Consider the following 26,152-nt stretch of genomic DNA (forward strand, 5'->3'; position numbering starts at 1 on the left):
AGTAAAAATTGGTAGCGGGGGGGGGCCCACTCTTGCCGCTATTGTGGCTGAATAGTGGGACCTGGGAACCTGAAATGCAGCCCAGCATGTTGGCCCTCGCCCGCCCTATCCGTTTCTGTGTCGTTTCCAGCACTTTCTTGGGTTTTGCAGATTTTCACAAATGAAAACCTTAGCGAGCATTGGCGATATACAAAAATGCTCGGGTCGCCCATTGACTTCAATGGGGTTCGTTACTCGAGAGGAAGATGACCAGACTCAGGCTCACGTATTTTGGCCATGTAATGCGAGCAGAGTCACTAGAAAAATTTATAATGCTTGGACAGATCAGTGAAAAAACAAGACATGGCCGCCAAAGGACACGATGGCTGATAATGTCACAGCTGATACTTGCATGGATATCACACAACTGAAGTAAGCAGTACAAAACTGAAAAACATGGATGGAGCTCGCCCTTAAGGTCGCGACCTAGTAAACGGCCAACAACAACTACAAGTACTAAATCTCAGCGTATACATTACATTCGTGAGAAAAAGATCGGAAAGATAAATATTAGCTTCCTTGTATTGTTCATTTTGTGGTCTGTCCAGAATTTGATTGGAGAATGTCCGTTGTAAACAGTTTCACTGGAAGTGAATCGCACTATAAATGTTGGCACATTGGCATGCGGACGAGAAACCTGCTATACTGCACTACTGAGCTGGTAAGACCGACCTCCTCCACAGGGCACTTATTTACTGCTTTACACTTCTAGATGTTGGCAATCTTGCCATGCATTACACAAGTCTTTATTTAATTCTTTATTCTTTGATTCTGAAACTGTAGATTGGACTCTGGCTTTAAAGCTCAACTACATGGTACACAAACTGTAGAAAAATGGAAGCAAGTTATTTATGTTTTCTCATCTATTCTATTATGCCAGGTAACAGTTCGTTCACATCAGGCTCAGAGGTTCCGTTGCTGATTTGTGCTAGAAAACAGGATGAAATATTGCAGCAAGCAGCGTTATTACATCCTGTTATTTCTGGCAAAAGGTTGGACTGCTAGTCAAAAATTGAACGGACCCCATTGGGCAGGGGGTGCCGTTGTACTGTTCCCCGAACGGAGCAGGAAAACAGAGATTCCTAGCGCTGATATGAACGAGCCCTAGGACAGGTAACTAAATGTAGTAACAGTTTGCTACATCTTGAGCAGACCGAGGTCTCCTCCTCTAACTTGCTGCTCCTGCAAATATATTCACCAATGGCAATTTTGTTGCAGAAAGTTCTACAACTGTTCCACTCATCACATAGACTTGTGATCTCCAATCTGTGGCGGTTCAGCTATGAAAAAGAAGAAGCTACAAATTCCAGAATGCCATGTTGTGAGTTGTAGATTTGCAACAGCTTAGAAACAGCTGGTACAGACAGGGCAGAAGAACCTGTGCTTTATGGCTGCTAAAATAAATAGGCGTTTAAGAGCGGCTTCAGAAGGATACATTTGTGCAAGGAAAGAATTGTGTGCACAATACACAGAGAATAGAGCCCATTGATAGCAATGTTTATTCTAATTTCCTTTTTTTTTTGCGTGTGAGAGAATACCCCTTTCACACAGTCAATCAGCCCAGTTGCCAACAGTACCAGTCTGCAAAAGGGGTGAGTTTAATGCATAAATAGGGGCATTCTAGTTGCTTTGGAGGCATTTTACGTAAAGCAGGGGAGGGCTCGAAATTTCCTATAATTTGGTTTTTAAGTCTTGAAAAGTGCAGTCAGTGACTTTCAGAATGATCCCTCAGGGGATCCCGTCATCTACAATGGTTCTGTAGTATTAGGGTGCGGTCACATTTACGGTTTTGTTCAGGTCTTTGATGCACTTTTTGAAGCTAAAACCAGGAGCAAATAATAAAAGAGGAGTATCTTGGTTTTATACTCTCCTTTTACAATCCACATCTGTTTCAAAAACAGAATAAAGAAAACCCACACATGTGAACATACTTTTAGTGCTCAAGGGCGTATTTCTGTATAATTGACAAATTCTGGCATAGGGAATCTGTTCCCTACTTTTAGTCCTATGAGCTAAGCTTATGGGCTGAGTCCGGGGATGTAAGTGTTAAACTTACCTCCTTCATCGTTCCCCCGTTGTGAGCGCTGAAAGCTTCCACTGAATACATTGATCAGTGCCCGTAGATCGCCCATTCTAATTTTATAACAGGAAGACTACTTAGTGCACCACTCAATGCATTCAGTTGGAGCTTCGAGCACTGACAGCAGGGGAATGACGAGGAAGGTAAGTAGAATACTTGCATCCCCAGACTCAGTGGATCACCTACTTTCAGCTCATAAGCTTAGCTCATAGGGCTGTAAGTATACTGTGATATGTGTAGTATATTAAACATTGTTTTCTTTGCTATTTTAGTTACAGTATAACTTATCAGGAATAATGCTGGTCCACGGCCTCGTCATCCTTTTTATGGCACTTGCTGGGGTAGTCAGCGACCAGTGTGGTGAGTTTGAGCTTACATGAGATGACATCTAAAGACAAATGTATAATAATATAGTCAGCTGGGGAAATAATAAATATCAAACATGAAATAAAATATTGTTAATTGAAAGGTGTTACAAGACACGGACAATGGTAATACATGTATCCTAAGGCTGGGTTCACACGGGGGCTGATTTGCAGCAGACATTCTGCAGCAGCTCAGCAGTGGAAAGTCTGTCTCAAAGCCAGCACCATTTTTGTGCAGTATTCATTCCCTCATTGAGAAGAGGTGAATTCGGCAGCATAAACGTCGATACAATTGACATGGTGTTTAATTAAATTCCGCACCGCATGTCAATTTCTACACAAGTTTTGTGCAGATTTTTTACACAGCTTGTGGACGAGATATTTAAAATCTCATCTACTTTGGCGTTATTGTAAATGCACCGGATTTTCCGTGCGGAGGGTCCGAAAAGAAAGTGCAACTTATGACAAAGTTCTGGTGTAATAAATGTACCCCAAAGTATTTACATGGGAAACATAGTATAATTATAAAATATCATTTCTCTTGCATGATATAACATTCCTATGTTCTCAGGTATCACCACGTTGAAAGGAAACATTCGCAATCTGTTGGCATGTATGGACAAGAACAGTGAAGATAGCTACCAGTCAAATTCTAACAATCCTACTGGTGGATCAAGCTGTGGATTCAGGAGCTGCAAAGAAATCAAGAGCTCATATACATACGCTAAAGGTGAGATATATCTGCCACAAATTCCATGAAAGCTTTATATTCTTGTAGATTAAAATTTGGGTAGTAATGGTCATAAATGATGATGATTTATCCGTTCAGTCGAAGCCAACTTTCGATCAACTTGTAATCAGCATACGCCATGCTTCCCTGTCTTTGGCCGCTTCCTTCAGATTTTCCACAGTCATGTTTATGCCAACCTTGATTATGTCTAGCCAGCATGTTCTTTGACGTCCTCTTCTTCTGGACACACTGACTGTGCCGAACATTAATGTTATTTCCAGAGAGTTGGCTCGTATGACATGACCAAAGTATGAAAGCCGTTGCTTGGTGATTTTGCTTTCTAGTAATACTTTTGGTACTATATAAGGGAATACTTAAAATTAACAGCATTATGCATGGTCCATTTGTTTTCCCAATTAGATGGTTTATATACACTGACCACAGAAGATGGACTGAGGTACCAGACCTACTGTGACATGACAACCGATGGTGGAGGTTGGACATTGGTGGCCAGTATCCATGAAAATAACATGAATGGCAAATGTACAGTGGGAGATCGCTGGTCCAGCCAGGAAGGAAGCAACCCCAACAACCCAAAAGGAGATGACAACTGGGCCAATTACGCTACATTTGGTCTACCTGAAGGAGCTACCAGTGATGATTATAAGGTAATCCCTATAAATATGCAACAAGAAATAAAATTGAATCCTAGAACCAAAAGGGACCTTTCACACAGGATAGAATTTGTCCGCGCGGACATTCCTGCATCACAATGTTGTCCCTATAGGGCTTGAATTCTTTAACTATTAAAATCCATGCATCTTTACTTCAAAACTGCAGCAGAATTAAGGATATCTTGTGGAAGTATTATTATCTTTATCTGTTTAGTCAGGGCCGACCCTTGGACACTTTATGGATTGGCCTTTTCTATGCAGTTCTGTTTTGTGCTGCTTTTTTCAGTTTGATCATTTGCATGTTGGTGTCAGCTTTGATAGTAGCAAGCTGGCGTGTTCTTTGGCGGTCCAGTCGTCTTTTGTTGATGACCTCTCCAAGCATTATCAATGTTTTTAATGAATTACTGTAGTTCACATTATGTGGCCGAAGTATGAAAGTCTTTGTTTCGTAATTTTGCCCTCCAATGAAAATATTGGTTTGATGCAGTCTAGGACTGTTTTGTTTGTGATCCTGGCAGTCCAAGGAGTTCGTAGGAGTTCATCGATCTTCCTCTGCCCATTTTCTTCAGTGTCCAGCTTTTGCCACCACAAGCTGTGATTGGTAAGATGATTGTGTTGACTATCCAGCACGTCGTTGCAAATGCTTATGTCTTTAACTTTCCAGATCTTATCTATATTTAACAGTGCGCTCGGACCTCGCGTGATTTGTCATTTTATTTTGGGTCCTGATTTTCCATTGTAGTTGATTTTCGAACTGAGGAAGATGAAGTCCTCAACTGCTTCGATTTCTTCATTGTTGATTTAGTTTTTTTCTCTACCCTTACTGGCTGTCATGATCTTAGTCTTCTTAATATTCAAGTATAGGCCCTGCTTCTTCACTTCCTTCTTGAACTTTTAGTATCAGTTGTTCCTGACTTTCTGTCAGTAAGGTTGTATCATCTACACATCTGACACTGTTGATGTTTTTTACACCGATCTTGACTCCGATGGTGGATTTGTCTAAATTGCATTTCATAAAGATCACCTCTGTATACAGGTTGGACAATGCAGGGGATAAGATGCAGCCTTGGTGTACACCTTTCCAGATTCTGAACCATTCTGTGTTACCATTAAATATGCTGACCATAGCTCCTTGATTCACATATAACCACTATATGAGTTTCCCCAGATGTTCCGGGACTCCCATTTGTTTTAGAAGGGCCACATCTTGTCATATTCATTGCAGTCAAAGGCTTTGCTGTAATTGATAAAGTAAATGTACACCTCTCTTTGGTATTCCAGGCCTTTTCCGTGATCCATCAAAGATTTGCAACTTGGTCTCTTCTTTCTCTTCCTTTCGAAAAACTGGCTTGTGCATCAGGGAGTTCCCATTCCACTATGGCCATCATGCATTTGTGTATAATCTTCAGTAGGATTTTGCTTGCATGCGGTATTAGAGCTATCCTGTGGTAAATTGAGCATTCTCTCGGGTCGCCTTTTTTGGGAAGCAGCATGAAAACTGACCTTGCCTAATTATTTGGTCACGAATTGGTTGCCCACATCTTGCTACAGAAGGCTATTAGCATCTGGACTAGCAGGGCCTTGAGGAGTTCAGCAGGTATGCAATCGATTCCAGGAGCTTTCCGATTTGTTGGCTGATTAAGTGCCCACTCAGCTTCATCCTCCAGGATATTAGGTTCTAATTCTGTTATTTCTTCTGTTTGTGGTTGATGCTTTCTGTGATTGTTTGCATACAGTTCTGTGTATTCCCACCTTACATGCTTGTTTTGTTCAGGATTGTGTAACTCCTTGCCATTCTGATCAAAAATTAAGATTGCATTGCGCGATGCAAAAGGAGCATGAGCCTTTCCAACATGAGTGAAGTACTCTCTGGTGTGTCCTTTTTTGTTTGCTTCTTCCAATTCCATGCAGCCTGCAATCCAAAACCCATTCTTTGTCTTTCCTCATTGGGCATTTAGCCACTAGAAATCTTCCTTTTCCAGTAGCTTTTGCTTCTCGTCACCTGTCAACTAGAGATGAGCGAGCGCGCTCGGTACGTTGAGTTACTTGAGCGAGCCTCGCTCATCTCGAGTAACTGCCTTCTCCTCTGAGCGTGCTCGGGGGGCGGCGAGGGTAGCAGGGGGGAGAGAGAGATCTCTCTCACTCTCCCCCCCCCCCCACCACCACCTCAACGCTGCCCGCCGCAGCCCCCCAGCATGCTGGGAGGAGAAGGCAGTTTCTGAAGATGAGCGAGGCTTGCTCAAGTAACTCACCTTACCGAGCGTGCTCGCTCATCTCTACTGTCCACAATTCGGATTGTGTCTGCTGATAGCCAGGTTGTTTTGCTTGTTGCTTCTTTTGCATGGTATATTTATGTTTGCTGTTTCGGTTGGAGTGCTTTTAATTTCCTACACTGAGTCAACTGCTGCTGCAGTTTTTCTGCGATTTCAGAAACATAATTTGATTTTGGCAACAAGCAGTTGGTGGTCAGAACCACAATCTACGCCTGCAAACACTTTTGCTGCTAGAAATGAACTTTCCACAAAATGTAATCGATTTAAATGCGGTGAGCTCCGTTAGGAGACGTCCAGGTGTACAAGCGATGTTTTGGTTGTGCGAACACTGTGTTCATAATCATTAATCGGTTTTCTTGGCAAAATTGGAAAAGTCGGTCACTGGCATCGTTTTGTTCTCCTAAGCCAAATTTCCCTATTATAAGTGTTTCTTCTTCTGTGCCAATTTTTGAATTTAAATAGCCAATGATGTAAACCATTTCCTTTTTGGGATTCGCTGCAAGGATTCTTGGACGTTAGCATTAAATTTTTCGATTCGTTCATCTCTTTCGTCAGTGGTAGGGGCATAAATTTGTATTACGGATAAGGCGCAGGGTTTTCCATTGATGTGGATAGTCATGATTCTATTGCTGTGGACAGCTTAACTAATCTTTTTGTCTGCGATGAAGGTGACATCATTCCTTTTGGATTTTTTCATTTCTTGAGTAGTAAACTATGAAATCGACGCTGGTAAAGTATCTGTTCACTACTCGATCAGTGAACTTCATTAGACAGGGGAGTAGGTCACCACATCTTTTTCCACCCCTCACCATTTTTCCAGGCTTGGGTCTGGCACATAGTTGTGTTATGAACGATGTGTTTAGTTGATAGCATAACCATGCAGCTGAGTTATACAATGTCTAGCGTGTTGCATATAAATATAGACCTGCAGTTTAAAGGGGTTGTCTGCTTTAGACAGTCTTTTTTTGTTAGTATCCATAAATGTTAAACTGATCACAGAGTTGAAAGAAAATCAAAGTGAGCTTCTAGTAGTGATCATTATCCTTGCCATAAACTAAAGTTTATTAGTCTACAATTACCCACCTCAAACATTTTCTAGTAAAATGAGAACTTAATTTCATGTTTTTCCTACACGAGCGGCTGCTGCTAAGTCTTTGGCTTTACCCAGAAAGAAACGAGATAGGAAGATAAAACTTTACATTTATTCCACATACTCTCCACTGATGTCAACACACTTCTTACATCGGTATTCCAAGTTCTGTAAGCCTTGCAAAAAGAAGGATTTCGTTTGTGCCTCAAATCAGTCATCCGTAGCAGCCATTGCATCAGAAATGGTGTGAAATTTGGTACCCTTGAGGTGTTTCTTCACGTTTGGAAACAGATGATAGTCGGAGGGAGCTAGATCTGGTGAATAAGGTGGATGGTCAGCTGGAAGCCTAGCTCCACCAGTTTTGCTGTGGTCGCTTGTGCAGTGTGAGCGGAGGTGTTGTCTTGCAGGAACAAGATTCCTTTGGACAGCTTGCTGCGCCTTTTGGCCTTCAGAGATGCCTTCAATTGGTCCAAAAGTTCAATGTCATACTTTGCATTGATGGTGGAACTATTTTGTAGGTAGTCCACTAGCAGCACGCTCTCCTTATCCCAGAACACAGACGCCATCACTTTAGTGGCTGATTTTTGCACCCTGAACTTCTTTGGGCGAGGAGAACCCCTGTGCCTTCACTCTTTTGACTGCTCCTTGGTTTCAGGGTCATACAAATAAATCCAGGTCTCATCCATAGTGACCAGTCGATCCAGAAAGTTCTTATTAGTCGGGAAATGCTGACAATGGACCGGGAAGTTTTCACTCGCATACTTTTCTGATCTGTTGTCAAACATTTGGGGACCCACTTTGCAGATAGCTTCTTCATGTTCAAATGTTCATAGACAATGACATAAACACATTCACCAGAAATCCCCATGATGTCTGCTATTCCTTTAGCTGAAATTGGCTGATTCTCCAGTATGAGGTTGTGCACAGCATCGACGATCTCCGGAACAACAACCTCTCTCGGGCGTCGAGGACGTTCCTCATCATTGGTGCTGAAGTGGCCCGTTTTAAATTTGGCAACCCAGTTCTTAACTGTATATAAAGGGCATTGATCCCCCGATGTCTGCGACATATCACCATGAATATCCTTCGCGGACTTTCCTTGCACAAACAAGACTTTTATCACTCCTCTGCTCTCATTTGCTGTGAATATCGCCTTAGACTCCGCCATTTGTTTTCCCGCGTGCCGAGATCACTGTTGCCATAAGCTACAAACACAAAATTTTAAAAACATATATTAGACACATAAGGCTTTCATGTGATGTAACATTCGTTACCATAGAAACAAAAAAAGAACACAAAGCCAAAGACTTATCGGCAGCCCCTCGTACAAACCCATTTTAGGGTATGTTTACAAGTAGTGGATTTTGGTGTGAATTTTCCACAGCAGAAAATCCGCACAAAAAATCAAAAATTGCATTAAAATCAACAGAAATTATGTGGATTCTGACTCGGTTTTTTACGTCAATCTGCAGCAGATGTGACCCTTTCAATTGAAAAGGTGCAGTTTGCTTTGGAGCCACGTTAAAATCAGCAAAAATTATGCAGATTTTGGTGCAAAATTTTGGCTGTGAAAAATCTGCAACAATTCCATTACGTGTGAAAATACCCGAATTGTGAATTCCCTGAACAATTTGAGTAATCGCATCTCTCTATATTAATCTTACCTCTAGAATCCAGGATATTATGATATTGTTGCAAAAGACTTGGGGTTATGGCACGTTCCCAACAAGAGACCCATGTCTAAGTGGAGGGATACCGCTCTCCTAAGATACCGCACAGACAATGGCTTCTTTTCTGAAGAAGGGGGTAACCTCTTCCAGCTATACAACGTAAGTAATGCCTATATTCCCTTTTAAACATCTTCTGCCTCAGCTCTATGAGCTACAGTAGATTTTTATTGTCCTTCTTTCATGCAACCATAAAGTAGTTGTCGAGTTGTAAACTATTGATAGGTTATCCTCAGGACAGTTCATCAGTAGTAGAATAGCAGGGTCTGCTACCCTGGTTCCCACTGATCAGCTGTTCACTGGGTTGGTGTATCCATGAACTGAGCTAATTTCCGCAGGAAGCAGACAGCTCCATTCCCAGTGCAGTGGCCAGACATGGTTTTACAGCCCAAGTTCTCATTAATTTCAGTGGAAACTTGGCCTTTAATACCATGTTTAGCCAGTGCAGAGAGAACAAAGCTGTCAGCTTCCTGTAGAAATTCAATCAATATATGAGCACACCAACGTGGCAAACAGCAGATTGGTGTGGTTTGCATACAATATACCCCCCCTACTAATTTATTACTGATAACATCCTGAGAAAAGACCATCAAAAGTTTAGAACTGGATAACCTCTTTAAATTGTGATATCACTATCTAAGGGACATGCTTATTTTGTTGCAATTATTTGGTCACTATATGGCACAACCATTTGTGCTGTTTATGGTATCTTTGGAAATATACATAAGGGTTTGCCCAAGGTCCACCATAAGCCTATGTCCACTGCCTAAATTTTTATACAGAACCACTCTTTTGTTCTGTATAACATTATGTTTGATTCTTTTAAACATTCATTTAACTTGCTCTCAGAAATACCCAGTGGTGTACAATGTTGGAGCCTGCCTCAAAGATAACGGACCTGCCATTCCTGTTGTATATGACTTCGGAAGTGCTGAAAAGACAAAATCATATTATTCACCAAATGGACGAAGTAAGATAATTTCCAGCTGAGTAATATGACAACTATGTTTATGGATATGAACATTACCCTAATAACCCTTTCTGGGTCTCTCTGCAGGTGAGTTCACTGCTGGTTTTGTCCAGTTCCGGGCTATTAATTCTGAAAGAGCTGCCCTGGCTCTGTGCCCCGGTGTGAAGGTAACGGGATGCAATGTTGAACATGTAAGTATCAATAATGCTTCACCCAATGCTTTTAATAGATTTTGGCTTTTTATGTTTATATATATTTGAAACAATAGCATCTGTCCTTATATCAACAGCATTTGTTAAATTGTAGGGTTCATCAGAGACCTCCAAGCCTTCTTAAACCCTCCTTGAGGACCCAATCGATTTCAGTTACCACCTTTTAGGATGGGTTCACACGAGCGTGTTTTTGTGCGTACTGAAGCGCAAAGATGACTGGAGAAGGCAAACCAACCCACAAAAACAGTTTGCCAAGAAAACATCACGATATGACATCACCCTAGGAGTCAATAGATAAAGAATGGCAGCATGTATAAGTTACAAAAGTTTAAATAGTTTTATTCTTCCATGCCAAAAGTTAAAATTGTGACGTTTCAACCACTCAAGGTCTTTATCAAGCACCTTTGCACCTTATACACGCTGCCATGGGCATTCTTTATCTATGGTCTTCGCTGTGGGATCAGAGTTCAGATTCCCTTGTGGCTGTGCGTAATTATTGCCTCACCTGGAGGGTTACCACTATGTGCTGCTGGTGAGCATATTTTCCTAACATTTGTCACCCTAGGAGTCAGTCACGATTTGGTGCTTGGACCAGGGCACTTTACCTATTATCCCATTTAGTCAACCTCATCAAAGCTGAAACAAATAATGAGAACAAAGGGTTTTGAAAAAGAGGGCCAAACATGAAGGCCAGGACACTGTCGTTAGATTTTGGATTGTCTTTGAGAGAAAATGAAAACTGTAATAGCAGTTTACTTCATTTCTGCTTCATATATTTCCAGCACTGTATTGGAGGAGGAGGCTACATCCCAGAAGGAAACCCAAAACAGTGTGGAGACTTTGCTGCTTTTGACTGGAATGGATATGGAACACATGCAGATTGGAGTAACAGCAAGGAAATAACTGAAGCAGCCGTCCTGCTCTTATATCGTTAGTTTAATTATATGGTTGTATCAAGTATAAGACACGGATAAAACCGTCAAATAATGGAAAGTAATGCAAAATAATTCCAGGAAATGTTGTTAAATATTCAAAACAATAAAGCAAGTTGGTGACCTGACTGTTCAGTGTGAATAGAGTCCTACGCGTTCACAGCAATAAGAGCCATAAGGGAAAAGGGAAGTCATGTAAAGCATCCAATTTAGCAAAATTGGCAACAGGAAGTGCTGTCATATCGGTTGTCCCATTTGAACTAGCAGCTGGTGGTGAAACAATATCTTTACAAATAAAAAGAAAAAACATAATTAACGTACCACACACAGGGTCAGACTGGGCCAGCTGAGTAGCCTAGTAGCATGTATGGCTTTACCTATAACCATACGGCCTATAGCCTTTGTGATTTTCACCCTGTGGCCTTTGTGGATTTGGCCTTTTACCTTTTGTGGTTTACCTATGGTCTAAAACCTTTGGACTTTGCCTATATCTTTTTTGTGTTTTAATTAGGGCTTCCGGGCCGGACCTAGGTACTAATATCGGCTATGCTTAGCCTAGGGCTTGTGGCCTTTGGGCCTCACCTATGCATGTTAGCCTGTAGGCTTGTGGCTGCTGAGCTCTACCTATGACCTGTTTATTCATATCCTCTATATTGGGCTGCTGGCCGGTGACCTCTGATTTTGACAGATGATCTTTAGTGGAAATACAATGGACGAAGTCTCTTTTTCCTCACCACACATCCTCGGTAAGGTATCTATGGTAAAGAATACCTTTGGAAATCTCAGGTAAGACTGTTCTGTTGATTGCATAACAACAAGATGAGAACAAGATGGAGGTTCCAATTTAGCTCAGATGGGTATTTTTTTCTAATAGAGAAACCAGTACAGTGGGGCAAGTTGGATCTTTGGGGATTTGATTGGCAGTTTTCAACATCAAAAGGAAATGCCAATGCTTCAGGACTGCAAGTCAGTACTTTATTGGTGATTCTCCAATCTAACGAGTTATTAGCCATTAGTAGAATGTTACTTCAGGCTATCAACCTCCCTAGTTATTTATCTAATTTAATCTCTCATTGGTGCTGTCATGGGTGTAAGGGAAACATAAGATTACTTACAAGTAATGAGTTTTCCATGTGCCCATGACAGCACCGCTAATTCCCCCCCCCCCCCCCCTCACTGCTTTTTTTTAGTTAAAAATAAGTTAATAAATTGTATTAAAGTTTAAGTGTAAATTAAAAGGAATAGGCCTGAAATAATCACTGGATCTTGCTACAGAACTCAGGTGCTGAAGGGTGTTTCCACCTTTAAATAGATCAGGGAGGTTCCTGTTTCCTGTTTGGAGGGAGGTGGTCTCTCTCTCACTGGTGCTGTCATAGGCTCATGGAAAACAGATTACTGGTTAGTGATTTAATTGTTTTTATTTTTACTCCGTTTCACTTTTCCAAAAACGGAGCAGCGAGACTGAATTATAACTGACAGCCCTAACTGAAGTGTGAATGCAGCCTAAGGCTGGGCTCACATGGCCGTATGCAGAATCTGCTGCGTGGCTCTCGCAACCTATGAGCCCGGTCGTAACCCCGCGTATGGACGCAAAATTGTACTACGCATGATCGTATATTCACACAGGTGGTCATGCGCAGTACACCTTTTTTTGATTGCTTATATTCCCGCCGCCCGTACGCAATGTAATTGCATATAGGCTGCTGGTATATCCACGACCATAGAGAACAATGCACTCTATGTCAGGGATATACGCTGCACAATTCAAACCTGCTAGTGTGATTGGAATTGTGTAATTCAAAATCCCCAATTCAAATCCGGTCGTGTAAGACCGGCCTAAACGTACCTTTTGCATGGGTTGATTATCATCCCAATAATTGCTGAAAACAGAAATTTTTGACAATAGTCGCCCCGTGTACACACGGCTACCAACAAGGCACTGAGCAAGAAATCACTCATTTGTTGGAGTCACCTGGTTTTTAACTCACCTATAAACCAAGCTACTCACGCCCCTGTGTAAACAGGCAGTCACTCATCTATGAACAGATTTGAATTTTGGGGTAGGTCCCTTTATTAGTCAGGTTGACTGATAATGGGGCCTATCCCGAAACGCGTATTTGCTGGTTTTAATCAATTTAATAAGATGAGAAGTTGGATAATTTTATCCCACTGTCTGTCTGAATTTATTGGAGAGTAGCGCCTAAATACCAGTATTGTTACTCCACTCACTCCACTTGACCACCATTGGTGGATCTATCTGGTCGGCAGCGCCTCCCTAAAAAAAACTTGTTTCACGCACGTCCACAGTTTTTTCTCTTCAGCTCCTTGAGGCCTCTGATCTTACCGATCCCCAGACCCTTAAATACACTGGGTTTGTTCCACCCCTTTTCTACCTCTTTGTTGCTCATCTATGAATGACTGCCTGTTTCAGTAAATGGAGGTGAGTGGCTAGAAGAGATCTCTGATGCACTCCGCCTTCACTCACTAGAAGACTATAACTTCTGCATGAAAGCACAAGAGCGATAGTTGTTCTGTTACACATACATATACACCCACTTTACAAATACATATATCACTACATATACTGCAAATACACATTATGCACAATTACATTATACACATATGCACGTTATGCATAATATATATATATATATATATATATATATATATATATATATACATATATATATATATATATATATATATATATATATATATATATATATATATATATATCAGATTCAAAAATTACTCCTCCAGTACTTTACAAGTCTGCTGTGATGACAGACAGGCACCTAGGACTTAAAGGGGTTCTGTCACTAAAAAAGAAAAATGCTCTACTTATCTATTCCTACCCCATCAGTCTACTTACCTGATGTTCACTTCCCCTATCTTCTCCTGTCTCCTGCAGTCCGGGGGTTCACTTCACCTCCAGCTGCCTGATTTCTCTCCTTCCTGTGAGGTTACGTACATCTAGTTGGCAGTCTTCCAATGTATGTTACAGTCTTCCAATGTACGTTACGTCACAGCTTACAGGCCAGCAGGAGGACTGCCTATCTTCTTCAGAGATTGCTCATGCGAGCTGTCTCTGAAATAGATTACAATTAGAGATGAGCGAGCACCAAAATGCTCGGGTGCTCGTTACTTGGGACGAACTTTTCGCAATGCTCGAGGGTTCGTTTCGAGTAACGAACCCCATTGAAGTCAATGGGCGACCCAAGCATTTTTGTATATCGCCGATGCTCGCTAAGGTTTTCGTTTGTGAAAATCTGGGCAATTCAAGAAAGTGATGGGAATGACACAGCAACAGATAGGGCAGGCGAGGGGCTACATGTTGGGCTGCATCTCAAGTTCCCAGGTCCCACTATTAAGCCACAATAGCGGCAAGAGTGCCCCCCCCCGCACTGTCAGCGTAAAGATCGTTCTCCTCTGTCACAGCTGTAACAGCTGTGGCAGAGAAGAACGATGTTTGCCCATTGAATTCAATGGAGCCAGCAATACAGCAGGTTCCACTGAAAGCAATGGGCTGCCGGCGATCGCAGGATGAATTGGCGGGAAGGGCTTAAATATATAAGCCCTTCCCTGCAATTCATCCAGAAATGTGTTACAATAAAAATATATACCGGCGTATAAGGCGACGGGGCGTATAAGACGACCCCCCAACTGTCACCTTATACGCCGGTAATACAGCGGAGCAAAGAATAAAAATCATTACTCACTTCTCCTGGCGTTCTGCGGCGCTGCTGCAGGATGTCGCTCCCTCCTGGTCTCCGGCAGAGCATTGCTTTCTGGACGCAGGGCTTGAAATCCCCGCCTCCAGAAACACACGTGCCTTCAGCCAATCACAGCCATTCAATGACATCATTGTCATTGGCTGTGATTGGCTGAAGGCACGTGTGTTTCTGGAGGCGGGGATTTAAAGCCCTTCGTAGAGAAAGCAATGCTCTGCCGTGGACCAGGAGGGAGCGACAGCCTGCAGCAGCACCGCAGAACGCCAGGAGAAGTGAGTAATGATTTTTATTCTTTGCTCCACTGTATTGCCGGCGTATAAGGTGACAGTTGGGGGGTCGTCTTATACGCCCCGTCGCCTTATACGCCGGTATATATTTTTATTGTAACACATTTCTGGATGAATTGCAGGGAAGGGCTTATATATTTAAGCCCTTCCCGACAATTCATCCCGCGCACGCCGGCAGCCCATTGCTTTCAGTGGAACCTGCTGTATTGCTGGCTCCATTGAATTCAATGGGCAAACATCGTTCTTCTCTGCCACAGCTGTTACAGCTATAGCAGAGAAGAATGATTTGTCTTCTATATGTTCTCAATGGGGTCGGCGCTGCTGCCGCCGGCCCCATTGAGCGCATATAGAGAAGAGAACAGAAATCGCAGATCGCACATAGGTGCGATCTGCGATTTCTATGGCCTTAAGAAGGACCGTTGGGGTTCTTGAAACCTAAAATACTCCTAACACTCTCCCTATAGCAGCTCCAACAAGATACCACTTTCCCTGAACTAATGTCAGAATGCATCTGTGGCGAGCCGCGGGAGGGGCAGATTTTAATACTCGGGTGACACCTGATCTCGCCAGCCACTCACTGCAGGGGGGTGGTATAGGGCTTGAACGTCGCAGGGGGAAGTTGTAATGCCTTCCCTGTCTTTCTATTGGCCAGAAAAGCGCGCAAATTTCTCAGGGAAGAAAGTGAAAGTAACCCGAACATCACGTGGTACTCGTCACGAGTAACGAGCATCTCGAACACCCTAATACTCGAATGAGTATCAAGCTCGGACGAGTATGCTCGCTCATCTCTAATTACAATTCCTTCCTAGGCAGTGAAGCTACAGCACTGGGATGTGACCTTCACTGACCCAGCAGGAAGGAGTTTGTGATAACCAGCCCTCATAACAAGCTGGTCCCTGCCTGCAGTCAACTGACCTTGGGCACTGGAGAAGCTCAACCAGGAGAAGATGTGATAAGGAGACAGACAGGGAAGGAATAGGTAAGTTTAGATAATTTTTTTTTAATGACAAAACTCCTTTAAGAAGTCAGACAGGCTGAGTGCCAGAATAGTCAAAACACTTCCTCTCCAGCTCTGGTTGGTGGAACGGCAGATTGACTGCTGCTCCACCAATCAACTAAAGCAGATGCTACTGATTGGTGGATCAGACAAAGGAGATTGCAGAAGTGTAGCTGGGGTCCTGAAGTATGCTGCACCTGTAGTGGCCTGAAGTATATATAACTGGCCCCTCCATAATTGTCATACATGTCATGTCTTTTGTGTGGATGCACTGTGCAAAGTGTCTTGTTTGCTGTTATGTGTTTTGCATAGCTGCAGCATGTAAGAGGTTAATCTCTGAAAGTGGCTGGGATATGTCTGGAAAAAGTAGCAAGCTTATCTAGTCACATGGTGTCATATGAATATAAATATGAGTGATTGAGAGCCAGGTGGGTTCTATCGACGTCAACGGTTGAGAAAGGAGTGAGAGTGCCTGCCACATGGGGGTACCTTTAACCCTCATGTGGTGAAGTGATGGAAGCAGAGGAAAGGTATCCTGAGGCCTGTTATTCCAGGAACCACCTTTGAGGAGTGAAAGTGAGAGAGAAGCAAGGAGTCTACCGTGCAGTGTTCATGTTACAGAGTACAAGTGAGTGCCAGTAGAGTGTTCCCTTCCCTCATCCTTCTCTGGAGTGTTCCCTTTCCTGGAGCGGAACCTTAGCCTGAAGGTCTGAAGTCATCCTGTGTTCTCCTCCCTGACCTTGCCTAACTGTAAATCCTGCACTTGCGTGTGAAGTTTGTACAACAAGAAGTAAAGTTCCAGTCACTGACCGTTCCCAGTGATTGAAGTATTTTAGCATCACAGTGTGTGGATTCTCTTATTTCAACCGCCGGAGAATCAACGGTGTGAAGGAACGGTGGCGTCACATGTGACAACTTCTTCAATCCACTACACCAATATACAGGTAACCGCTATCCCAGCATTGCCTGGAAGAGGCCTAGCAGTGCCTTGGCCGAGGTTCTGTGCGTTCTTCCGGGGAGGAGTCTGGTATTGCCACCGTGACAAGTGCCATCTCTACTTCGCAGGCTCATCAGCGTGGACCAGGGGCATAACTATAGTGGGTGCAGGGGATGCGGTTGCACCTGGGCGCAGGAGCTTTAGGGGGCCCATAAGGCCTCTCTTCTCAATATAGGGAGCCCAGTATTATTAATAAAACATTATAATTAGGGGCCCTGCTACACATTTTGCATTAGAGCCCAGGACCTTTAGGTTACGCCTGTGGCGTGGACCTTGTGTCTTGGTCGCTGCGGGACAAAACACACCCTTCCTTTCTCCTATGAATGTGCAGGACAGGCGGTGAATAGTGACAGTGGGTGGGCTGGTAGATCAACCCCCTCTCCCTTCTCAACTGGAAACCAAGTGGTGGTCGGGAGCAAACTTAAAACAAACTAAAAAAAATACTGTCTGCTTCTGTGGCCATCCCTCCTGCCCGGACACCTTAAGCACTGGACCTCCAATGCATAGTGGCAAATATGGTCTGCGCAGGAGCCATATTCGCTCTCTGAATGAAGGCGGAGTGCATTGGAGATCTCATCTGGCCATAAAATTCCATTCAGAGTAAACAGGTGTTCATTTATAGATGAACAAGTACCTGTTTACGCAGGCCGATTATCGTCAGGTTTTTATGCCTGCAGAAACTGAACAGGAATTAATTAGCGTACGAATTATCGTTCACCGTTCAATCTTTGGCCGTGTTTACACTGAACAGTTATCGTTCAGTCTTTGCATGATCACCTGAATGATAAATCATTCAGTGTAATAGGGCCCTTAGCTCTTTGTCCTCCTTCACAGTATTATTTCTCTCCTTCATAGTACATATTGACGGATTGGTAAATCAAAGTAGCCCTTTGATTTTCCACATTGAAATTCTGCATGTGGTATCAAAATCAACTTTTATTACCTGTCCACTGAAATGTCTTTTTGATAACTGGAATGTTTTTTGTCCCCCCCTCACTACAGCCTTGCCTTAGTCTTCGCAGTGAGAAGCAGATTGAATGGAGTAGCAGCCAAACATGTGTGGTGCAGCTCCATTCATTTCATTTCATAGTAGAATACAAGCTAGAGATGAGCGAACGTACACATTAAGGGCGATTTCGCAATAGAGCACCGCTATTTTTGAGTACCTGGCTACTCGGGTAAAAAGATTCAGGGGGCGCCGGAGGGTGGGGGTGGGGGGGGCGGCGTGCAGTGGGGAACAGGGGGGAGCTCTCTCCCCCCCCCCCCACTCCCCTCTGCAACCCCCCCACTTACCCCTGGCGCCCCCGAATCTTTTCACCCGAGTAGTCAGGTACTCGAAAATAGCGATGCTCAATTGCGAAATCGCCCTTAACGAGTACGCTCGCTCATCTCTAGTACAAGCGCTTAGCTCTCTCCGGCAGTTCCATTGAAATTGAATGAAGTTGAATTGGGGTATGTCTTATTTTCAGGGAAACACAGTAAGTATAACACATCCATGGAATCAGCAGGTCACCTACTTTCAGCTCATAAGCTTAGTTCATAGGGATACAAGTAGGAGACAAAGTCTCTTCAAGTATACAAGTACTAATAGATTACATAATCAGTGAAAAACCTTGAGAGCTTGAGTGGGTTCAAAGGTGGACAACTAAAGTAATGGATGGAATGGGCGGACTACAATACCCAGAGTGGTTATTAAAATAGGAGTTATTTAGTTTAGAAAAAAGACGGCTGAGGGGCAACTTAATAACTATTCATACTAATATAAATGCGAAAGTAGATAGCCTGCAGCTTGAGGAAGGACATAGGCTACATTTTATCACAAAAATTTATAGAGTTCTCTAGGGAGCACTTGTAAGCTAGGCCTCCCCCAAATGGGCAGGCATGTGAAGGGCAGACGTCATTGCTGCACGTATGCGATTATTAACCTAGCATTGCCCGGAATTAAAACTTGAATAAAAGCCACATTAACATGGATTAAGATTTTAAAGAAAATCTGGGTTGCGTGTAGCAACGAATCACAGCGCTGCTTTTATTTTACCTCAGCAGTATAACAAATACCAACCAATCACAGCACAGCTTTTATTTTACCTCAGCAGTATAACAAATATGAACCAATCACAGCGCTGCTTTTATTTTACCTCAGCAGTATAACAAATACCAACCAATCACAGCGCTGCTTTTATTTTACCTCAGCTGTGTAAGAGATGTATTCCTTTTGATAATTGCATTTTCTATTCTTTTTTTGCTCTTCTTTTAATATGCCGTGCAAGTCAGAGCTATCGTTTAGCTCTAGTGGAGCTCAAGCTGTGAAGATTACTAGAACCCAAGAATCTGATGACCACGCTGAGGCAAGAGGGCATCAACAAGCTGAAAGACAAGCTGCTCTTAGAGCAGTAGAGACCCCGGAGCAGTCTCAGGCCCGTCGGACTTTAGATTATGAGTGTCATGCTTCTCTTAGAGCTGCAGAGACATTGGAGCAATCTCAGGTCCGCCAAACCCTAGATGCTGACTGTCGCACATCTCTCGGAGCTAGAGATACATTGGAGCAATCTCAGGTCCGCCGAACCCTAGATGCTGACCGTCACACATCTCTCGGAGCTAGAGATACATTGGAGCAATCTCAGGTCCGCCAAACCCTAGATGCTGACTGTCACGCATCTCTCAGAGCTAGAAATACATTGGAGCAATCTCAGGTCCGCAGAACCCTAGATGCTGTCCATCACGCGTCTCTCAGAGCTAGAGATACATTGGAGCAATGTCAGGTCCACAAAACTTTAGATGCTGACTGTCATGCGTCTTTTAGAACTACACAAACATTGGAGCAATCTCAGGGCCGCCGGACCTTAGTTGATAAGCGTCACACCTCTCTTAGAGCTGAAAAGACATTGGAGCAATCTGAGGCCCGGTGGACTTTAGATGCTGAGCCACATGCACTAGATTTGCTGCGCCTGTCGCAAGAACTCTCACAAAGCTAGCAGTAACACCCTGAAGTAAGCATGAGCTAGCCCTTCATGTTTAGCAAAGATGGTAATGGTATTATAGGGATAGTAGCGTTTAATGATAGCATCATCCAGCAGAGTGTGAAGACTGAATACCACCCTGCTATCATGACAAAAAGGCACATGATCAGGGTGTTCAGTAATCATCTCCATTGGATACCTTCCATGAGGATGGAAGGTAAAGGCCCATTTACACACACAGATAATCTTTCAAAAGATTGAAAGATCAGCGATTGTTTTGCATAAAGTACTAATAGGCACTAATTGCTATTAGTACTTTATGAGCTTCAATTGCATGCAAATGAGCTTCTGGGAGCTGTTGCAGAACTCAGCAGGAGATCTGAGCTCTGTAATTAGCTCCATTGTTCAGACATTGGCTGCTAAGAGAAAACAATGTAATCTCTAGCTCCCTATGGAGAATTCAGCACCATCAACAGAAGACACAATGTGCTGTCCTGCTTATCAGCTGTTTTGCTGGAGGGGCTGACAGCTGAGAACAGCTGAGACAAAGCAATTAGCTGTTTTCAGCTCTCCCCGGGCAGAACACAGCATGCGGTCCTGCTTATCAGCTGTTCTGCCGAACAATGGTTTTCAAGCAGAACTGAAAACTGTTGTTCGGCAGAAAACTGAAAGATGGGCACATTTAGACACGATTATCGCTCAAAAGATGGCTTTTGAGTGAATTTTGAGTGATAATCATTGTGTCTAAATTGGCCTAAAGGCATGTGTCAAAGAGATTGCACACAATAGCCACTCAGTGTGGACTCTACATATATCAATGCCACAGATCCAGTTAGTCACAAGCTGCTATCAGTGCGTGTACCCTCTCATGAGAGCTCAGACACTGCAGCAGTAGTTGCCTGCCTCACCTCAAACTGGACCAATATCTATGGATGAGACCACACAGAAAGTCATTGCCAATAATAATCTATTATTAAAGTATGATCACAGAACAAGTCATGTATCAATAGTCCCATCAACACGTACAAATAATGGAACACTACTTTCTGGAATATCATCTGTAGCTGCATAATGTATAGAATGAGGATGCCCAAAAGTTCCACAGCACCTCCAGCTCACCAGGGGTCTAAAATATAAAAAAAAACACCATAAGATTAAAAAAACAGTAATCTATCAAATGTCAAAAATTTGTCCCCATATTCTAAACTGACAAAAAAAACCAGTTTATTTACAAAAAAGGCAAACGATTATATTCCAAATTGAGGCCCCTTAGCTGTAATGTATCAAGTTCATAAATCCATTTCAATTCAAGAACTTTCAATTGTTTCTCTCTGTCACCACCTCTGACCTTAATAGGCACCGAGTCAATGACCCAGAACAATAACTGACTAACTGCATGACCAGCTTCAGTGAAGTGTTTTGCCACCGTAACGTCTATCTTACCCATTCGTATCATGCTCTTATGCTTGGTGATTCTATTTCTTACCTCCAAGGTCATTTCACCAATGTAGAGCAGGCCGCAGGGGCAAGTACTCATGTAGATTACAAACAATGACAAACAAATATACCTTGCGGTGAGTGTGTGCGTATAGTTGTCCCATTTTGTCAAATTGTGGCAGCATGCACATCCCAAGCAGGGAAAATTCCCTGTTCTTTCTGGGGCTAATGTGCGTTGTGCCACATGGGTTCTAGATTTCTGCATGTTATGAACCAACTTGTCTTTCAAATTTGCCCCACGGCAATATGCCATTATGGGTGGCTGTCTGAATTCTACAATATTTGGATAGCATTGAGATAAAATGGGCCAATGCTTGATGATGATTTGTCTAACCCTCCCAGAGAGGGAACCAAAGATGGAGATGAATGGAATGCGGGATAGTAGTCAATAGGAGCATCACAAATTGAATGCTGCTATTTGATAAATCGGATTTAATCATGTGGTTCCTAGTTGCTTCTACACTCCTATCAGGATTGATGATGGTATAAAGTGAGGTGACATCAAATGAGCCCAGATTCGAATCATCAGCAATTTGGATAGAAAAAGTGCTATGTCACGTATTAAGGATTTGGATTCTGTGGAGAAGTGTCTAAGTATTTTATCTCAGATGCAAGATGTGTTGTTAATAAGAGAAACCCTCCCGGATATGATGGGCCTACCTGGGGGGGCTGTCAATTTTTTGTGGATTTTTGGAAGGGTGTATAAAATTGGCACAAAAAGGAAAGAAGGTAAAAGGAAATCATACAGTTGTTTATCTATGATTTCTCCTTCAAGAGCATCGTCCAAGATGACTTTGAGATTCGCTTGATATATAGAAGTAGGATTTGAACTCAATGGTTCATAATCCTCAATGTTGGCCAATTGGGTGAGAATCTCACCATGATAGTAGCTTGACAAAGACCACAGTGCGGTTGAAACATTGCTGTATGCAGTGGATCTAACAAAGATGACATCTTTATAGATGCAAAGTTTATTCACTTTTTTTGCACCCTGTTTGCCGCTCATTGTAATTTGATTAATCTCTGAGATTTTAGATACTGAGCGTCATGCATCTCTGACAGCTGTAGAGATGCTTGAAGACTCACAAAGACAGCGTGTTGTTTTTGCTTAACGACAGTCAGAAAGGAGACACGTGTTTGTATGTAGCACATGGAAGCCTTTTAATGATGCCGAATATCATTATTATGACTAGAGATGAGCGAGCGTACTCGGAAAAGAACTACTCGCTCGAGTAATTTGCTTTATCCGAGTATCGCTGTGCTCGTCCCTGAAGATTCGGGTGCCGCTGCGGCTGACAGGTGAGTCGCTGCGGGGAGCAGGGGAGAGCGGGCGGGAGAGAGGGAGAGAAAGATCTCCCCTCCGTTCCTCCCCGCTCTCCCCTGCAGCTCCCCGCTCCGTGCCGGCACCCGAATCTTCAGGGACGAGCACAGCGATACTCGGATAAAGCAAATTACTCGAGCGAGTAGTGCTTTTCCGAGTACGCTCGCTCATCTCTAATTATGACCCATTGATTGGCTATATTAATCATCAATTAGTAATCTTAGGGAGAATGATAAAAAATGTAAGCATTAAAATGGAAGGAGGAAACTGTTGGTAACAACTCTATTTTTGTACAATTGCAGTGAATCACAAAATTTTTTAAAATAATTAGGAATCACAATTCGTGCTCCCAGATGACGTCATTTGGTGCGGATAGGGAAGTCATAATGCCTGGTTTTTCACCTACTTTCACAATCCAAATTTCCCATAGAATTGGCTCTTTGCTTCCTATAGATAATCATCAACATAAGTTCTTACAGATTTATTTCATGGAGGGTGAAAATAATTAAGCAGACCGCAGATGTCAAAATATTCAAGGGGTTGCAAAAGATACTGTTCTAAAAATCCATTACAATATCCGCTCTTTTTTAGCAAGGGGCAGGAAGGGTATCACCCTGAAATACTGCAAATCAACCCTGTAACAGGACTTTCCATGGCAAACAAAAAGGTGTCCGGTATGGATTTTTATGCCTACAACATGATGATACGAGAAAACTATTTTAATATGATACCACGATGTAGACAACTGGCCAATCAGTTTTATGTCGATATATACATTAAAGGGGTTGTCTCACGAAAGCAAGTGGGGTTATACACTTCTGTATGGCCATATTAATGCACTTTGTAATATACATCGTGCATTAAATATGAGCCATACAGAAGTTATTCACTTACCTGCTCCGTTGCTAGCGTCCCCGTCGCCATGGATCAGTCTAATTTCGCTTTCTTCTGGAGTTTTTAGACGCGCTTGCGCTGTGCGGTCTTCTTCCTGGTGAATTGGGCCACTCGTGCCGGAGAGCTGGTCATCGTAGCTCCGCCCCGTCACGTGTGCCGATTCCAGCCAATCAGGAGGCTGGAATCGGCAATGGACCGCACAGAGCCCACGGTGCGCCATGGGAAAGGACCCGCGGTGCATCGTGGGTGAAGATCCCGGCGGCCATCTTGGTGAAGGAAGAAGTAGGAAGAAGGAAGACGTCGCAGAGCGGGGATTCGGGTAAGTAATATGTATTTTTTTTTTAACACATCCCTTGGGTTTGTCCTGCGCCGAACTGGGGGGCCTATGGAAAAAAAAAACCGTTTCGGCGTGAGACAACCCCTTTAACTTAGTCTGATTGAATGATATATATCGCAGTCATTCCCTTTCAGCCTTAAAGGGGTTGTCTTGCGCCGAAACGGGTTTTTTTTTTCCATAGGCCCCCCGTTCGGCGCAGGACAACCAAAAACCAAACTCACCGCATTTTTTGAACTTTGCACAAGAGATGATTTTGCAAAAACTCTTCTCTACATTGAGGTGCCAAGATATTACACCTGCAATACATCAAAAAAGGAATGGAAACGTCGAGTTCAAGGAACCCCTGTTCAGAATTGGCCGTGTGGTAAACCCACAGATGCTTTAGGTAGAGTTTAAATGGTGTAGGTCATGTAAGGGGCCAACAGCAGGGATCACTGTTTTCAACAATCCTTGCTGTTGCAATGGAAGCCAGCTGTGAGTCACATTCGACTCCCACTGTGGATGACGCAGGTTCAGCTCCTTAGTTTGCACCATTCGTATGACGTAAATATACATCATATTGTGCGAATGCCTTTGCACCCAGGTCGTATATATGCCTTCCGACGGGAAGTGGTTAAATCACAGTAAACATCCTTGGCATCAGGTCAAGTGCTGTGACCGGGCTCAGGGAAGAGTTTCTGGCAACACCCAATCACCCGACAGAAGATTATCCAATTACAAAAAAGTAATTAGTAACACATGATCTGAAAACACATGTGAGTATAATAAAGATAATGATGCCTGTAGTATTGCATATCCAATATTAGAGGTCTGAAAAAAGTAACGCATTAGAAAAGGAGGTGCACAGTTGCATTATGTTATCCCAGCATTGGATAGGCATAGTACAATGTAACGTAATTGCTAGGGAATAGTGCCAGGAAAAAGTGAGATGGAAAAAGACTGGGAGTATTGGGGAGGCTTCACATGAGCGTATTTTTGTGCGTACATAGGTGTGTACATCAGTGCGCACCCATGTTCGTGCAAGAACACGCGTGAATGCATGTCCGTGGTCCGCCAGCACCCCTGCATTTTTTTTCAGGGAAGGGCTTTACATATAAGCTCTTCCCTGAAAAAGAAAAATTTTAGTGTAAAAAAATAAATAAATAAAAAATAAACTTACCTCTCCGCCGCTGCTGTGTCCCCTGCGGGCATGAAGAACACACCTGCCGCATGCAGCAGATATTTCCTTCATCCCCGCTAGTAAAATGAATTCTCTACTGCTACATCTGCCACAGCTGTGACAGATGCAGCAGAGGAATTCTTCAATTCCCTACCGCTCTCACCGAAAGAATGATGAGCAAGAGCTGCCTGTAATCGGCTGAGCACCTCAGCCAATCACATTCAGCTCTTTCAGCAGGCGGGGATTTTAAATCTCCGCCTGCTGATAGATCAGCACTACAGAGCAGGGGACAGCAGGAGAAGACGCTGCTGAGCACAAGCAGCTGAAGCAAGGTGAGTATCTATTTTCTTTTTTTACAGCACGTTTACTGGATTTTCAGGGAAGGGCTTATATTTAAAGCCCTTCCCTGAAATCAATTGACTGGGTGCCAGCAGCAAAATCCTCTACCGCAGCTGACATATGTGAGAGTTGCGGTGGAGAATTGAAGAATTCCTCTGCTGCATCTGTCACAGATGTGGCAGATGTAGCAGCAGGGAACTCTTTTTACTTTTTTACTAGTGGGAATGAAGGAAACATCTGCCGCATGTGGCAGATGTGTTCTTCATCCCCGCAGGGGACACAGCAGCAGCGGAGAGGTAAGTTTATTTTTTATTTTTTATTTTTTTTACACTAAAATTTTTGTTTTTCAGGGAAGGGCTTATATGTAAAGCCCTTCCCTGAAAAACAATGCAGGGGTGCCGGCAGACGATTGTTTTCAATGAAGCCGCCAGCAGCAGCCACGGCTCCATTGAAAACAATGCGTGCATTCCCTATGGTGCAATCATGTCCTATCTTTGCAGGCACGCACCTGTAAAGCACGGACATGTGCACACACCATAGG

The 26,152-nt window shown here is 43.1% G+C and overlaps 2 protein-coding genes across 2 annotated transcripts; both read left to right on the forward strand.

Moving 5' to 3' along the window:
• Positions 1 to 660: 660 nt before the first annotated feature.
• LOC136626016 (intelectin-1-like) lies at positions 661 to 11,220 on the forward strand. Its single transcript, XM_066600711.1, has 8 exons — positions 661 to 700; positions 2,392 to 2,479; positions 3,056 to 3,214; positions 3,635 to 3,882; positions 8,922 to 9,080; positions 9,828 to 9,948; positions 10,036 to 10,139; positions 10,943 to 11,220. Exons 1-8 carry the CDS (start codon positions 662 to 664, stop codon positions 11,093 to 11,095), a joined length of 1,071 nt encoding a protein of 356 aa, XP_066456808.1. The 5' UTR covers position 661; the 3' UTR covers positions 11,096 to 11,220.
• An 8,142-nt stretch (positions 11,221 to 19,362) lies between these two features.
• Positions 19,363 to 20,079, forward strand: LOC136626591 (uncharacterized protein C05D11.13-like). Its single transcript, XM_066601638.1, has one exon. It carries the CDS (start codon positions 19,363 to 19,365, stop codon positions 20,077 to 20,079), a length of 717 nt encoding a protein of 238 aa, XP_066457735.1.
• Positions 20,080 to 26,152: the final 6,073 nt, after the last annotated feature.

The sequence above is a fragment of the Eleutherodactylus coqui genome, chromosome 4, assembly GCF_035609145.1.
Source record: "Eleutherodactylus coqui strain aEleCoq1 chromosome 4, aEleCoq1.hap1, whole genome shotgun sequence".
Taxonomy (NCBI): domain Eukaryota; kingdom Metazoa; phylum Chordata; class Amphibia; order Anura; family Eleutherodactylidae; genus Eleutherodactylus; species Eleutherodactylus coqui.

Bases quoted from the DNA above. Each gene is read 5' to 3' on its own strand.
- LOC136626016 (XM_066600711.1), top strand. From the start codon at position 662: ATGCGGACGAGAAACCTGCTATACTGCACTACTGAGCTG. The intron at 2,480-3,055 runs GTGAGTTTGAGC...CTATGTTCTCAG, and splicing joins GGTAGTCAGCGACCAGTGTG to GTATCACCACGTTGAAAGGA. The intron at 9,081-9,827 runs GTAAGTAATGCC...ACTTGCTCTCAG, and splicing joins ACCTCTTCCAGCTATACAAC to AAATACCCAGTGGTGTACAA.
- LOC136626591 (XM_066601638.1), top strand. From the start codon at position 19,363: ATGCCGTGCAAGTCAGAGCTATCGTTTAGCTCTAGTGGAGCTCAAGCT.